The following is a 14,384-nucleotide window of genomic DNA, read 5'->3' as shown; positions in this document are numbered from 1 at the left end:
GTTCTGAGTGCACATGAAGACAAAAAGACCAACGACACAAATGTATTTGCATCTTAACAGAAATCTGAAAAGCGATTATCTATTTGTTGAGACATATTCTGTTTTACAAAATAGACTTTGTGGCTTAGTGGGGGATGCCCTTTTCTCTTCCCTGCAACCTCTCTCCCACAGAAGAGACGTTGCGAGCCTGTCTTTGTTTTATCTTTATTTCCATGGCAAGTGCTCGTCTGAGCTCCAGTCTCTGGTTCCCCCCTCGCCAGTCTTTCACGATGAACACCCGTCTAGCTGAAACCACTGTCGAAAATTTTCCCCACTCTTTATCTGTGCCTAAATCAAAACATAGATTCCATGAATAAAGCTTCTTTCTTAGAACTGCACGCCTGCGGGAACTCTCTTCCACTTGCCTGTTTCCCACCTGTCTTCAAGTTCAACATAAACAAATTCCTGATGAACCGCCCCCTTAAGTAAGACACTTTATCAAATCTCCAATGCTAACGATTACTACGACACTATCACATTGATTACTGGACATCCCCGAATGGCTTCCAGGCCTTGATAATTGGTGACCTCCATGTAAAAAAAAAAAAATTATATATAAAAGGCACTTTGTTTGTTTGTTTGTTTGTGTGTGTGTGTGTGTGTGTGTGTGTGTGTGTGTGTGTGTGTGTGTGTGTGTGTGTGTGTGTGCATGAGTTCATTCCCTATGGACTCCAAACTCAACTAGGTTTTGTATTGAACAACACCCGATAAGTGTCAAAAATCGGTAACTGAAAAAATCTCATTAAAGCAGGGACCATCCGATTTTGATCAAAGTTAACACTTTTATACAGCCTAACATCACAAATGCATTTGAGAAGTTTTATCACTGCACAAGCAGAAAAGCCCGGCATATAAAATCAACAGTAAGTTCTTTGATAAGATGTTTAAAATGAATGTTTCTGTATAGAGCACAATTGAACTATGATACTTGACTTTGAATTTTACACTTTAATTCAAGTCATTATATAAAAATAATTTTATAAAATCAACAGTAAATTCTCTACAGTGCAATGTAAACTACAATCTATTGTAGATTTAATCATTGCAAGGAGGCATGTGAAGTTTCTTCTCGGTGCACCGTGGTGGGTTCCTAAACAGAGCAGGCAATCAATCCTTATTCCAGGCCTTTATAAGTGGTGACCACCTTGTAAAAAAAAAAAATGATTACGAATGGGCGATTTCACCAATTTCGATGACAATAAAAGTATTAAAGGTGCAGAACATTCATTGATTTTCATTCAATACTGGACGATGTCGGTCTCCTTGCTAGTTTTAAATATAGCATTATGTTAACTGAATTTCAAGTTTCAGCAGCTGGAATGGTCAAATGATATTCCCTTAATCTATAATGTAAGAGTGTGTTAGCAAAATTTCCTTCCTATAAACAAAGATCTGGTGATTTGGTAACAGTTAGAGTAGATAAGTAGAAGTCGGTGAAAAATGTAGCAACTCTTTCTTTAGAAGTTTTATTATTGTGAGAGTCAGATTTCAAAGTCGAAAGTTTTAGGCAGACATGCAAATATACATACATACATACATTTATATATTGGTAACTAAAAATTTTCAACCCAAACCGATGAAAAAGCTCGCCCTATCTCTGAATACCACTTATGTAAAATTTCAGATGTTTAGACCAGAAATTGTCTGAGTAATTTTGAAGAGACCACAGAGGTCAATTTTTTTTTTAACTTTGATCCCTTTTTTGACCCCTTAATATTTATTGTTTTGGGCTCACATCAAGTTATTAAGTTAGATCCATGTCCAAGGAACCTATATCTAAAATTTCACGTGTTTAGACCCAAAATTGTCGGAGGAGTTTGGTAGAGTTCTCAAAGGTCAAATCGTTGAACTTTGACCCCTTAACAGCCAAATTTCTGGCCGAAAACAAATCACATAGATTTTCCCAAATCTCAGTACCCTGTATATTAAATTTCGAGTCTGTAGACTAAAAATTTAGACAGTTATTGCATAGGGAAATTACACAGACACACAGACAGACAGACACACAGACACGTTCACTTTTATAGATATATAGACTAGCATTTCAGCCCGGCGTTGTCCGGGTGTTTGGATGTGTGTGTTGAGCAAAGAAAAAAAAAGTAGTATAAAGGCAGGCTCGAACCCGTACCGCGAAGGACGAAAAGAACGGGGGAAAAAACTGACGTCTTTGTCGTTACAACCACCCCAAACCGGTAGTGACGTAGGTTTTAATTAAGGCTAGAAAGGAGAGGATTACTATAAAAAATATCGTCGAAAAAAGCGACCCCCCCCCTTGTAGAAAGTGCCCAGTTAAAGGTGAAGATATTAATGTTTTTAGCCAATTTTTCGATATTTGTCATCTGAAAGGTAGAACGTCAAAACGATACTCATCTTGTAAAAATCCGTCGCCTCTGTCGAAAGTTTTAGGCAGACATGTAAACATACATACATACATACATTTATATATTGGTAACTAAAAATTTTCGACCTAAACCGATGAAAAGGCTTGCCTTATCTCTGAATACCCTTTATGTAAAATTTCAAATGTTTACACCAGAAAGTGTCTGAGTAATTTGGTAGAGACTGCAGAGGTCAATTTTTAAAAAACTTTGACCCCTATTATGATTCCTTAACATTTATTGTTTTGGCTCAAATCAAATTATTAAGTTAGATCCATGTCCAAGGAACCTATATCTAAAATTTCAAGTGTTTAGACCCAAAATTGTCGGAGGAGTTTGGTAGAGTTCTTAAAGGTCAACTCATTGAACTTTGACCCCTTAACAGCCAAATTTCTGGCCGAAAACAAATCACATAGATTTTCCCAAATCTCAGTACCCTGTATATTAAATTTCGAGTCTGTAGACTAAAAATTTAGAGAGTTATTGTATAGGGAAATTACACAGACACACAGACAGACAGACACACAGACACGTTCACTTTTATAGATATATAGACTAGCATTTCAGCCCGGCGTTGTCCGGGTGTTTGGATGTGTGTGTTGAGCAAAGAAAAAAAAAGTAGTATAAAGGCAGGCTCGAACCCGTACCGCGAAGGACGAAAAGAACGGGGGAAAAAACTGACGTCTTTGTCGTTACGACCACCCCAAACCGGTAGTGACGTAGGTTTTAATTAAGGCTAGAAAGGAGAGGATTACTATAAAAAATATCGTTGAAAAAAGCGACCCCCCCCTTGTAGAAAGTGACCAGTTAAAGGTGAAGATATTAATGTTTTTAACCAATTTTTCGATATTTGTCATCTGAAAGGTAGAACGTCAAAACGATACTCATCTTGTAAAAATCCGTCGCCTCTGTCGAAAGTTTTAGGCAGACATGTAAACATACATACATACATACATTTATATATTGGTAACTAAAAATTTTCGACCCAAACCGATGAAAAGGCTTGCCTTATCTCTGAATACCCTTTATGTAAAATTTCAAATGTTTACACCAGAAAGTGTCTGAGTAATTTGGTAGAGACTGCAGAGGTCAATTTTTAAAAAACTTTGACCCCTATTATGATTCCTTAACATTTATTGTTTTGGCTCAAATCAAATTATTAAGTTAGATCCATGTCCAAGGAACCTATATCTAAAATTTCAAGTGTTTAGACCCAAAATTGTCGGAGGAGTTTGGTAGAGTTCTTAAAGGTCAACTCATTGAACTTTGACCCCTTAACAGCCAAATTTCTGGCCGAAAACAAATCACATAGATTTTCCCAAATCTCAGTACCCTGTATATTAAATTTCGAGTCTGTAGACTAAAAATTTAGAGAGTTATTGCGTAGGGAAATGTACACAGACAAACAGACAGACAGACAGAAAGACACGTTCACTTTTATAGATATATAGATAGATAAAATAATTTCCAAGGAAAGCATACGTGTTAAGTTGTCTCCCCTTGCATCTAGATAAAAGGAGTTTCGTTCTTTGTGTTAAGTTCTTAGAGTGATCTCCCTTGTTTGTTGTTATAGATTCATTGGCTGGAAAACAAAGATGAATGTTTAGTTAACAACCAGGTATCTGTAAAAGGAATCATTGAGAAATAAGTCAACAGATCTGACGTTCCTTTTTGCATTGAATTTACAAGCGCTACATTTTATTTTCAATCTTATATTATTGAAAAGTAAGTCCACAAGCCCTTTGTTGCTTTTAGTGCTGTCCTTTGGGTAGATGCAGCCTCTACATAACATCATTGTTTTATTTCACTATCTGTGCCTAAAACTAAACAAAATTTAATGAGTAAAGTACTCATTTTCCTAGAACTGCCCGTCTGTGAAACACAATACCGTGGGGTTGCTTCCTGACTGACTATAGCATGGTAGTCTAACGTCAAGAGGTTCTTGTTGAGTTATCCTATTATATAATTAAACACTACCCAATTGTACCATTACTGATTATCACTTATTAACCCTTTTCCTAGAGTGGCTTCCAGGCCTTGATAAGCGGTGACCCCCCCCCCCAAAAAAAAAAAATTAAAATTTGAAAAAAATTTCTATTGTTTTTATTTTAGTTTTTTTTGTTCTTTTTCTTCTTCTTCCAGATCGGATATGTGAATATTTTGGCGTGAAGATTGCAATGTATTTTGCCTATCTCGGACATTACACGACTGCTCTATGCATTCCAGCTCTGATTGGTGTCATCATGTGGCTTGCCCAGGGATACGATCAGGTGAGAAAGATGAAAACGCCAAATATTATAGAAGTAGCCAATGTTAAGGAAATGTTTTGCATTTATCGAATAAATTATATATTTTTCCTTTGTCTATCTGTCTGCCTATTTGCCTGTCCGTTCCCCTTTTTTCTCAGAAACTACTGGTCCGATCTGACTGCAATTTTATATGAATCGTTCTTTTCATAAGCTGCAGCGATTATTATGGTATCTGTTAGATGCACAGTTAGGGATTAATAGGGATTAGTCACCACAATACCACATTTATTCAAACCTTTGTTATGATAAGATGCAGTAAACTAAGTGTTATATCCATTCAATGCACATTTAGAGATTAATAGTCATTAGTATTTAATGCAAAAACCAGCACAAATTTAACTGGTGCTAATGCACTTATTGATCCGTGCTATTTTTTAAATAGTATTTTCAAGTTTCATTAAAGTTTTATTATCTGTTTTTATTAAATCGTAAGGTTAAAGTACAGAATAGCTACAAAACACCCTCCCCTCCCCATGTTAAGAATGGCTTTCTGAATAATAACGTTATTATTTCGGCACGGGTCAATAAGTGCACTAGTACCATTTAACAATATTCAATTTGGCATAAAGCGTTCATTCTAAGTCAACAGGCTATAACTTTTTCCTATTTTTCACAGGCTAAAGAGTCTAGATTTTATACATATTATAAATATTGTAACAGAGCCGTTGACGTGTACGTAGCAGCAGCAGTGGCTTAACACTTATGCAAATGATCATTCCAGTGCATGAGGTGATGTCACAGCAGAGGAAGAAAAAGAAAAGAAAAATGGGGGAGAAAAGGAAGAATGCGGGCGGCGAGAGTGAACGGGAAGCGTGAGATGGCCATGTAGTATGTGGCAGTATGAGAGACTTTTAAGCATCTGTCAAGACAGTAGAGGTTTGTTACCCACATGGCAGATGAGAGGAACTGTAATAGAAAAATAAGATGCAGGCGTGGTTTGGAAAGTACCATTAATAAATGCCTTTTATTTCAACTAAAAAAAAAGCTGAGTCAAATTTCTGTCCATGTTTGTTTTTTGCAACTGTCTCGGATACAACATGTTGTGTCTGTTAAAATGTAACGACACCATTGAAGAAGATTTAGGACTACGTTACAGTATTAGTGCGACTTGTGTGCTAAAATTGTAGAATGCATCAACAATAATTGTAACATGCCGTTACGCTTGAACCATGTTCATTACACTTCAAACTTCTTTCAGACACCCCATGCTGTCCGGTACTGTTACAAAGAAACAAACAAACAAACAAAAATAAATAAATCTGACTTTGCTTTTTTTCTGTTTTAGCAAAAGGCATTTATTACCATTACTTTCCAAACAATGCCTGCTTCTTGTTTTTTTTGTTTTTATTTTACTGTTCATTTCATCTACCATGAGATTAACAAAACCCTGCCGTCTCAACACTAGCTTTTGCTGACACCACGGGGCCACACGTCCATCTCACTTGGTAATTTACTTTTTTTTTCTTTGACTACGTGCTGTCCTTCTTTTTCTTTTTCTTGTGACACAAGCCAGTGTACACTCACTAATTTGCATACGTGCTCAAACGACTGCTGCTGCTAATACTTTTGCTAGCCATTTATCCTTTGGCTGCTGCTGCTATTTTCACACGCGTTCATACATAATGAAGATTTATCACTTGTATTATTTTGTAGCTAATAATGAATATTCTCGTATAAATGATAAGATAAGTGGTGAGAGAAATAGGAGAAAAGGAGGAAGAAGAAAAGATATTTGGAATTTCAAAAAACGTTTCCATTAATATTTGGAATTTCAAAAAAAACGTGTCCATTAATATTTGAAATAAAAATAAACATTTCCATTGATATTTGGAATTTCAAAAAACGTTTCCATTAATATTTGGAATTTCAAAAAACGTTTTCATTAATTTTTGGAATTTCAAACAAAACGTTTCCATTAATATTTGGAATTTCAAAAAAAGGTTTCCATTAATATTTGGAATTTCAAAAAACGTTTCCATTAATTTTTGGAATTTCAAAAACGTTTCCATTAATTTTTTGGAATTTCAAAAAAACGTTTCCATTAATATTTGAAATAAAAATAAACATTTCCATTAATATTTGGAATTTCAAAAAACGTTTCCATTAATTTTTGGAATTTCAAAAAACGTTTCCATTAATTTTTGGAATTTCAAAAAACGTTTCCATTAATTTTTGGAATTTCAAAAAAACGTTTCCATTAATATTTGGAATTTCAAAAATCGTTTCCATTACTATTTGGTATTTCAAAAAACGTTTCCATTAATTTTTGGAATTTCAAAAAACGTTTCCATTAATTTTTGGAATTTCAAAAAACGTTTCCATTAATTTTTGGAATTTCAAAAAAACGTTTCCATTAATATTTGGAATTTCAAAAATCGTTTCCATTACTATTTGGTATTTCAAAAAACGTTTCCATTAATTTTTGGAATTTCAAAAAACGTTTCCCTTAACATTAGAAATTTAAAAAAAACAAAAACATTTCCATTGATATTTAGAATTTCAAAAAACGTTTCCATAAATATTTAATAATAGATATAACAAGGGTGATTGTCCAAAATTCAACCTCATTAAAAAATAAAAATATAGAAAAATGTTTATGATGTACATACCCATCATAACACAAAAATATCATATTTCAAAAAATTAAATAAATTAATCAAGTAATTTTTCTTTTACTAAAAATGTCAAATTTTATGAGGAAGCGAGAATAGTGTGTCTCACTCGGTTGTCTCTGATAAATAATGAGAGACGACTCAATTCAAACTACCGAGATCAAATTCAACAAAATGAAGAAACATGCTTTTATTAGTTAAAAAAATAATATTTAATCAATTTATATGATTTTTGGAATATGATATTTACAAGTTTTTCTGTATTTTTAATTAATTCGAAGTTTGAACAACAACGATAATAAATATTGATTCAATAGGTCATGGGTTAGCTAGTTTTTAATATACATCAAATAGTAGTTTCTGATCCACTAAAGTAACCACGCTGAGGAGTCCTGTTTCATTTGCTCTCTAAATAGGTACGGGCAAAATGAATGCCGATGCCCAAAATGTATAAACATTTTGAAGCCTCCCTTTACTTAAAAATTCACCAAAAATCAGGAAATTAACCAATTTTAATGAAATTTTCAGTATTTATAAAATAATGTTCGCGGGATATAATGAACTAATTATTTTTATTTAAATCTGAGTGGAAAGCTATTATTTTGTTTAAACAAAAAATACCTTTACTAAAGTTATGGTTTCAGTAATAAATAAAAAACGCAAGAATTTATTTTTGCTTTTATTATATAAATAAAGCATCTTAATTTATAACAAAAAAAAAAAATTTTTACAGGAACATAACGAAAAAAAACCCTAAAGTCCGTAATAATGAATTCGATATAACTCAAAGAAAAATGAATTTCTCAAACTATTAATATTACCATTGAAGTAAGCATTGTCTATTTAATATTTTCACACACAAAAAAATGATAATAGCAAAAATATTTCTACTTTTCTTTTTAAATTACAGATTTTTATATACAAGATTTTAATAATTTCCTTACTCGCAAAAATATGAAACTTTTGACGTAACATAATTTTTATATAATCTCAAACAATAATTTAAAAAAAAATTAATTTAAAAACAGGAACATAAAAAATAATTAAATTAAAAAATGATAAAAATTGATATGAACGTTCATAATAGGAAAGTATGGATGCACGTCTGGGAAAAAAAAAAAGGAAATCTGACACTCCTACCTCCTTTTACTATCATGACTTCATTTTGAAACAGCGTTTCGATTGGCTGAAATTTTGGGCCTCCTTATAATCGTGTTTACAAAATTTTAGTTTGTTGCGTTTTTAGCGAACGATAAATTATTTGCTTTTTGGGAGCTAATTAAGTTATTTTTACACAAACAAGGTGTTTCAATATTTTAGGACTTTTACTTTACTAATTATCTTTGAAATAGACCCAGAAAACTAATATTTATCTTTTAAAGGATTTTTACAATGAATTTATTTAACTTCAAAATTTAGCTGAATTGGTTAGCTCGCCGTGAAAACATTTATCATTACCTTTTTTTTTTACGTGTACAAATATTTTTTCCTTTAGGAAATTAACTTTAATCTCCAATCTTTCAAATACAATCAAAAAGTAGTCGGAAACCTACAAAAAAATTATGATAAATCGGCTTCCAAAACTAGGTCCCCCTATTTTTGCCCGCCCATTTTTGCCCGTACCTATCTCTAAAATACCCATTTTCGATAGACGTTCATATTATAAAATCCCCCCCCCCTCCGTCAAACAAAATCTTTTTAAAATAAAGATCCATTATACTTTGCCAGCAAAGTGAAAAAGATCATTTACAAAACACGGACGATTCTATGGTAAGTAATGAGATAAGTAAACACACATTTCTTGTGGTGGAGGTATGTTTGGTCTTGGCTTTAATCACCTTTATTTTTTTTTTAATTTTTACTAACTATCGCTTGCCAAATGCTTATAATATAGCGAAGGCATGTCTGGGGGTATTATTTAATAAATAAGTTCAAATGAATCGAACTAAGTGCTCAATACATGTGTAGAACTTTTATATAAACATCAGAAATGATGTTTATATAATTTTACGGGTTTGTATTACTCTAAACATAGATTCGAAAAAGCTGTCAAATAACAAATATATAACAAATAAATGTTATCAAAGGCAAGATAAGTTACTTTTCTACCTAACTAGATAAGTTTTTAGTGTTTTTATTTAATGTAAAATGTTTATTCGGTTTGAAAAACATACAGTGTTTACCGATGTATTTGAAAATTACAAATGGAGCCAGACTCTCTGTTGAACACGATAAGTTGCAGAAAATGAGTTAAAAATAAAAAAAACTATACAAAATACTGTTAAAAACCCACTGAATATATGTCAGCCTATGTCACGGTAACATATTGAGCGAGTTTCTAAACAGTATTTTATATAGTTTATTTTTATGTTTAGTGATTTAAATTTGTGTGAAGATAAAAACAAAGCTGTTATTAGTTATGAGTGTTTAAAGTACACACAAATATTTATCAATATATATATACCCAAATTATGTTGAACTAGGCAAATGGCAATGTAATTTGGATTGTGGCCTATTGCGTTCCAAAATTATTACAAAATCTATCTGTTATATATATAAAAGTGAACGTGTGTGTGTGTGTGTGTGTGTGTGTGTGTGTGTGTGTGTGTGTGTGTGTGTGTGTGTGTACATTTTTCTATGACATAACTCTGTCAATTTTCAGTCTACAGACTCGAAATTTGATGTACAGGGTACTGAGATTTGGGAAAAATCTTTGTAATCCATTTTCGGCCAGAAATTTGGCTGTAAAGTAGACAACAAAACAAATATAATCATTGTATTGCTTCATACTGCATTAATTCTTTCTACGAATACTATAGTTTAAAAAAAAAAATACATAGAGAGCATAGCAGTCGAAACTTGGTACAATAGCAGACAGGGGCGAAATCTCATGGCTCGAGATTTAAATCAACCATCTCCCTGGCTTGTTCAATCACAAGCCAGCTCTCAATCATGTGACCGAGTACATAAAAGACAAAATTGGCTAATCTTTCTTCTCTCTTTCCTCCCTGCTTTGCATGGCAGCAGACCTCGCTTGGGACCTTTGACCCCAGGCTAACGTGGGTACAACAAGCCAATATGGCTATCTTTAAACACCCACTAATTTTCATGTGCGGTACCCACACAGACTTTCTTTATCTTGTTACAGAACTGGTCTCGTCAGTACACCAACACATTCCTAGTACCCACTTCAACACATAAACACACTTAAGACTTTGCTCTTTCTTTCTCCTTTAACCAGCTTCCTTCATCCTGACGACTACTGGTTAAAACGTGTATAAAGAACTATTCTCTCCTTCAACAAGCCGCCATAATATTAAATCTATCTTTACACACAATAACACTTCCAGCTTCTAACCCGTTTATCTCTTGTACATGCTACTAACAAAGATGACAAATAAAGTTGCTTTTAAATTTTAAAATGAAACTTCCTTTCGCTGTCTTCATAATTAACTAAAACAGTGTATAGGCCGCAGAAGCACAAACAAATACGTTCTCAACTGTATCAATCGAGTAAACGGAATTATTTTTTTATTTAGTTTGTTTGTTTTTGTTTTACGGCATATCATCCCTTTTCAGGTTATTTAATGCCGAATCCAAAGATTCGGAAGAAAAATTTTTTAAAAGAACATATTTGTTGTTTTCAAGTCGGTTTATATTCAACCCATAGTTGGGACCCTAACAGGTACTAGCACTTCAGGTCAGAGTGGACCTGAGAGCAATGGCAATTAAAGGGTGGCTCCACACTCCCCAAAGCCCACAAGCTGAGGCCTCACCACTGGATATAGTTTAATGAGATTTGGTTGAATTCGAGGAAGGAGAGATCATTAATTTTGGAATCAGAGAAGGAAATATTATGGCATGTGTGTAAGTGTATGAGCCAGAAAATTATGGTGCAATTCCACATATGACCCAAATGTACCGTTGTCAAGTAGAAGCGGTAGAAGTACTTTTTATTTAGAGGGGAAAATAGCATCTGCTTCCGCTGTAGATGTTTGCAACAATGATGATGCTTCTCCTAGGATGTATTCCAGGATTTTAGTATAGCAAATAAATGTGAATAAGGTGGCATTCAAAAGTTACATAATATAATGATAGTGTAGGCATAATAAATTTGTATGTGGCATCTGTTGGAGCAGACCTAATGCACTTTGGTCCAGAGGGGAATTTCTGCAATCAAATTATTTTATGTAGGATTATTATCAGCAGTAGAAGATTTTGTTTTAAACAAAATCGAATAAAAATGATAATTGGAGGAATCGGTTCGAAATTGGAAAATATGCACAAATTTTTCCGATTCTGATACCGATGCCCTAAAATGTCTTGATTTTATTATTGATTTCAATTAATCATGCCAACACTAATATATATATATATTTGTAATTTTAAATCTTGGCGTTCTTTAATCAAAAATATGCTAACGGATATAAAATATTCCACAAGCGTTCCTTTCGAAAATTTATCATTTCATAAGCTGAAAAGCTATAACAAGCATCTATGTGAGTACTTTGACCATAGTTCCTGATTTCAAAGGGCGAAAAATTAAAAGGTAAATATTTGTATGTATATTTTATGTATATATATGTACATGTATGTATATGTATATATGTGTGTATTTTTATATATATATATGTGTATTTATGTATATGTGTATATATATATATATGTGTGTATGTGTGTATACATATATGTATATATATGTGTATGTGTCTATGAGTTTTATCGAAAAATACTATTATAATATTGTACTTAAATCAAATTTATATTTATAATTTTACTCTATTTTATTTCTATCTCTAACCCATATTAATTTTCTTATCAAGTTAAATCCATACCTTTATTTTAATTTTTTCCAGATACATCTGCCTTACTTTTAATCCTAGGTTTATTTATGGTGTCTTTTACATATAATAAAAACCCTTCCCAATATTTGCTGATGAGGAAACTTTGTTTGTTAAAAACACTATATGTAAAAATTATTGTCCGTAACTTGATGTCTACCACAATAAAAACACTGTTTTCCGAAACAATAGTACAAATTATTGATTTTGTTGTTGTTCCTTCTTATGAAACAGATTTTTAATTTAATTATAATTTGATTTTTAAATTATCAATCACATTACTAAATATATATATATATATATATATATATATATATATATATATATATATATATATATATATATATATATATATATGAACAAATGATTAATAAAACATGTTAAAAAAATCTTGGAAAAAAGTTAAAAAGATATTTAATTTTAAAAAGGAAGCACAAGTAAGTGGATAGTCCTTAATCCGCGGAGTTTCAAAGAAATACTCTCCTTCTCATTTTGGACCATCTTCCAGTTACACGATTCCTTTGGAACTTACCTGTTGGATTGGAAGTTTTTAATTCGACCGTGTTTGGATTTTACCATTCTTGGATTTTTTACCCTTCACCGGACTATCCATTCACGTGAAATCTTTTTATCATTTTTTCTTTTACCTCCTATTCTCCTTACCTCACCCTTTTTTTAACCAAGTAAGATCTGTGACTTACTTGTGGTTTCATTAAATACATGCAAAATCCGATCCCGCATTTTGCTAATTCCTGCCCTCTGATGAGAAGGAGAGTATTTCTTCAAAACTCCGCGGATTAAGGACTATCCACTTATCTTGTGCTTCCTTTTTAAAATTAAATGTTTTTAACTCTTTTTCAAGATGCTTTTTAACGTGTTTTATTAATCATTTGTTCATATTATAAGCTCTATTTCCTTTTCGGTTTTATTGAGCTTTTATATCTGGTTGAGATTACTTTACTTGTAAATATTAACTCTTTAATATTTATAATATATTTTAAGTTTACCATTTTGATTACCTTGGTAAACTTATTGTAATTTTTATTTCTCTCTCTTTCTCTCTCTCTCTCTCTCTCTCTCTCTATATATATATATATATATATATATATATATATATATATATATAGATATTAAATAAGAGACAAGCAATAAAAAGCACAAATAACTTTATTTTATCATATACAGAAGGAAATGAAGGTAAAAAGGCTTATGCGTGAATTTTGTGGTCGTCTGTCATTTTTATATATGCACATAAATATATAAATTAACATAAAAAAAAACCAACCTAGATTTAAAACAGGTCAAGAAACTAGATTTCCAGGCTAAATAGAGCACACACAAAGGAACAGGTCAACCAGAGGTCAAATAGGCCTTTGTCCGGTAAGTGCATGTTCATTGGCTAATAGGAAGAGCACAGTGGATACTAGAAAGCTGATTGACTGACTAAAATCTCAATAGAAGGTGCGTATATAAAAACGACAGACAACCACAAAATTCGTGCATAAGCCTGAAGAGTCCTAGAGTGGATGAAACGCGGAATATTCAGTGTAGCTTAATCGCCATATATATTTTATAACTTACTAACTATGTGTGTGTGTGTGTGTGTGTGTGTGTGTGTGTGTGTGTGTGTGTGTGCATTGCCAGAGAGAGGAATGGGTTGTGGGCAGAAGAAAGAGGGGAGCAGGGAAAGGAATGGTGAAAATAAGGGAGGGGAAAAAACGGGAGAGGTACAAGTTTTAATGAAAATATGTCACATTTTTGCCCCAGGCAATGTTAGGTAGCCCTGCTAGCCAATAATAAAAAGTAAGCATGTTTTAATAAGCTCAGTGAAGAAAAGAATTCTCCATTCAAGACAAAAACGACAAGTCAAATTTAAAGACAAACTAGCAGATGTACCCGGCGTTGCCCGGTATTAAACATAATGTTCAATTTCTTTTAAAAAAATGAAGTAAAAAAAAAAACGGAAAAAAACCGAGACATGTGCATGCAAGTATTATGTTTTCTCTAAACAGTTCACTTCATGTAAGTAAAAAAAATATAATACTCGAGTGGAGATCAGAACCAAAACCTAAAAACAGTGAGTCACGAACGATAACCATTAGCCCAGCTTGCCCCCGATCATTAAAAGGTGTTTTTAAGCCTACTTATTCTTACATAATAATCTGTCATGTAAACGTTTCATGCATGCGCAGTCATGAAACAGTT

General features: G+C 32.6%; 1 protein-coding gene across 8 annotated transcripts in view; it reads left to right on the top strand.

Moving 5' to 3' along the window:
• The window catches only part of LOC145248160 (anoctamin-8-like), a 282,493-nt gene that overhangs the window by 223,614 nt on the left and 44,495 nt on the right, over positions 1-14,384 (top strand). For 5 of the 8 annotated variants that reach the window (XM_080109989.1, XM_080109995.1, XM_080109992.1 and 2 more), the window contains 2 exons: positions 4,560-4,687; positions 9,067-9,108. In XM_080109989.1, coding sequence (XP_079966115.1) covers positions 4,560-4,687; positions 9,067-9,108 — 170 coding nt within the window. The remainder of the gene's footprint in view (positions 1-4,559; positions 4,688-9,066; positions 9,109-14,384) is intronic. The other 3 variants (XM_080109990.1, XM_080109996.1, XM_080109994.1) reach the window with 1 other exon arrangement.

Source organism: Euprymna scolopes, chromosome 26, assembly GCF_053919585.1.
Source record: "Euprymna scolopes isolate OS-2025 chromosome 26, ASM5391958v1, whole genome shotgun sequence".
Classification (NCBI taxonomy): Eukaryota; Metazoa; Mollusca; class Cephalopoda; order Sepiida; family Sepiolidae; genus Euprymna; species Euprymna scolopes.
The sequence above is the reverse complement of the archived record's forward strand: the minus strand, read 5'-3'. Positions and strand labels throughout refer to the sequence as shown.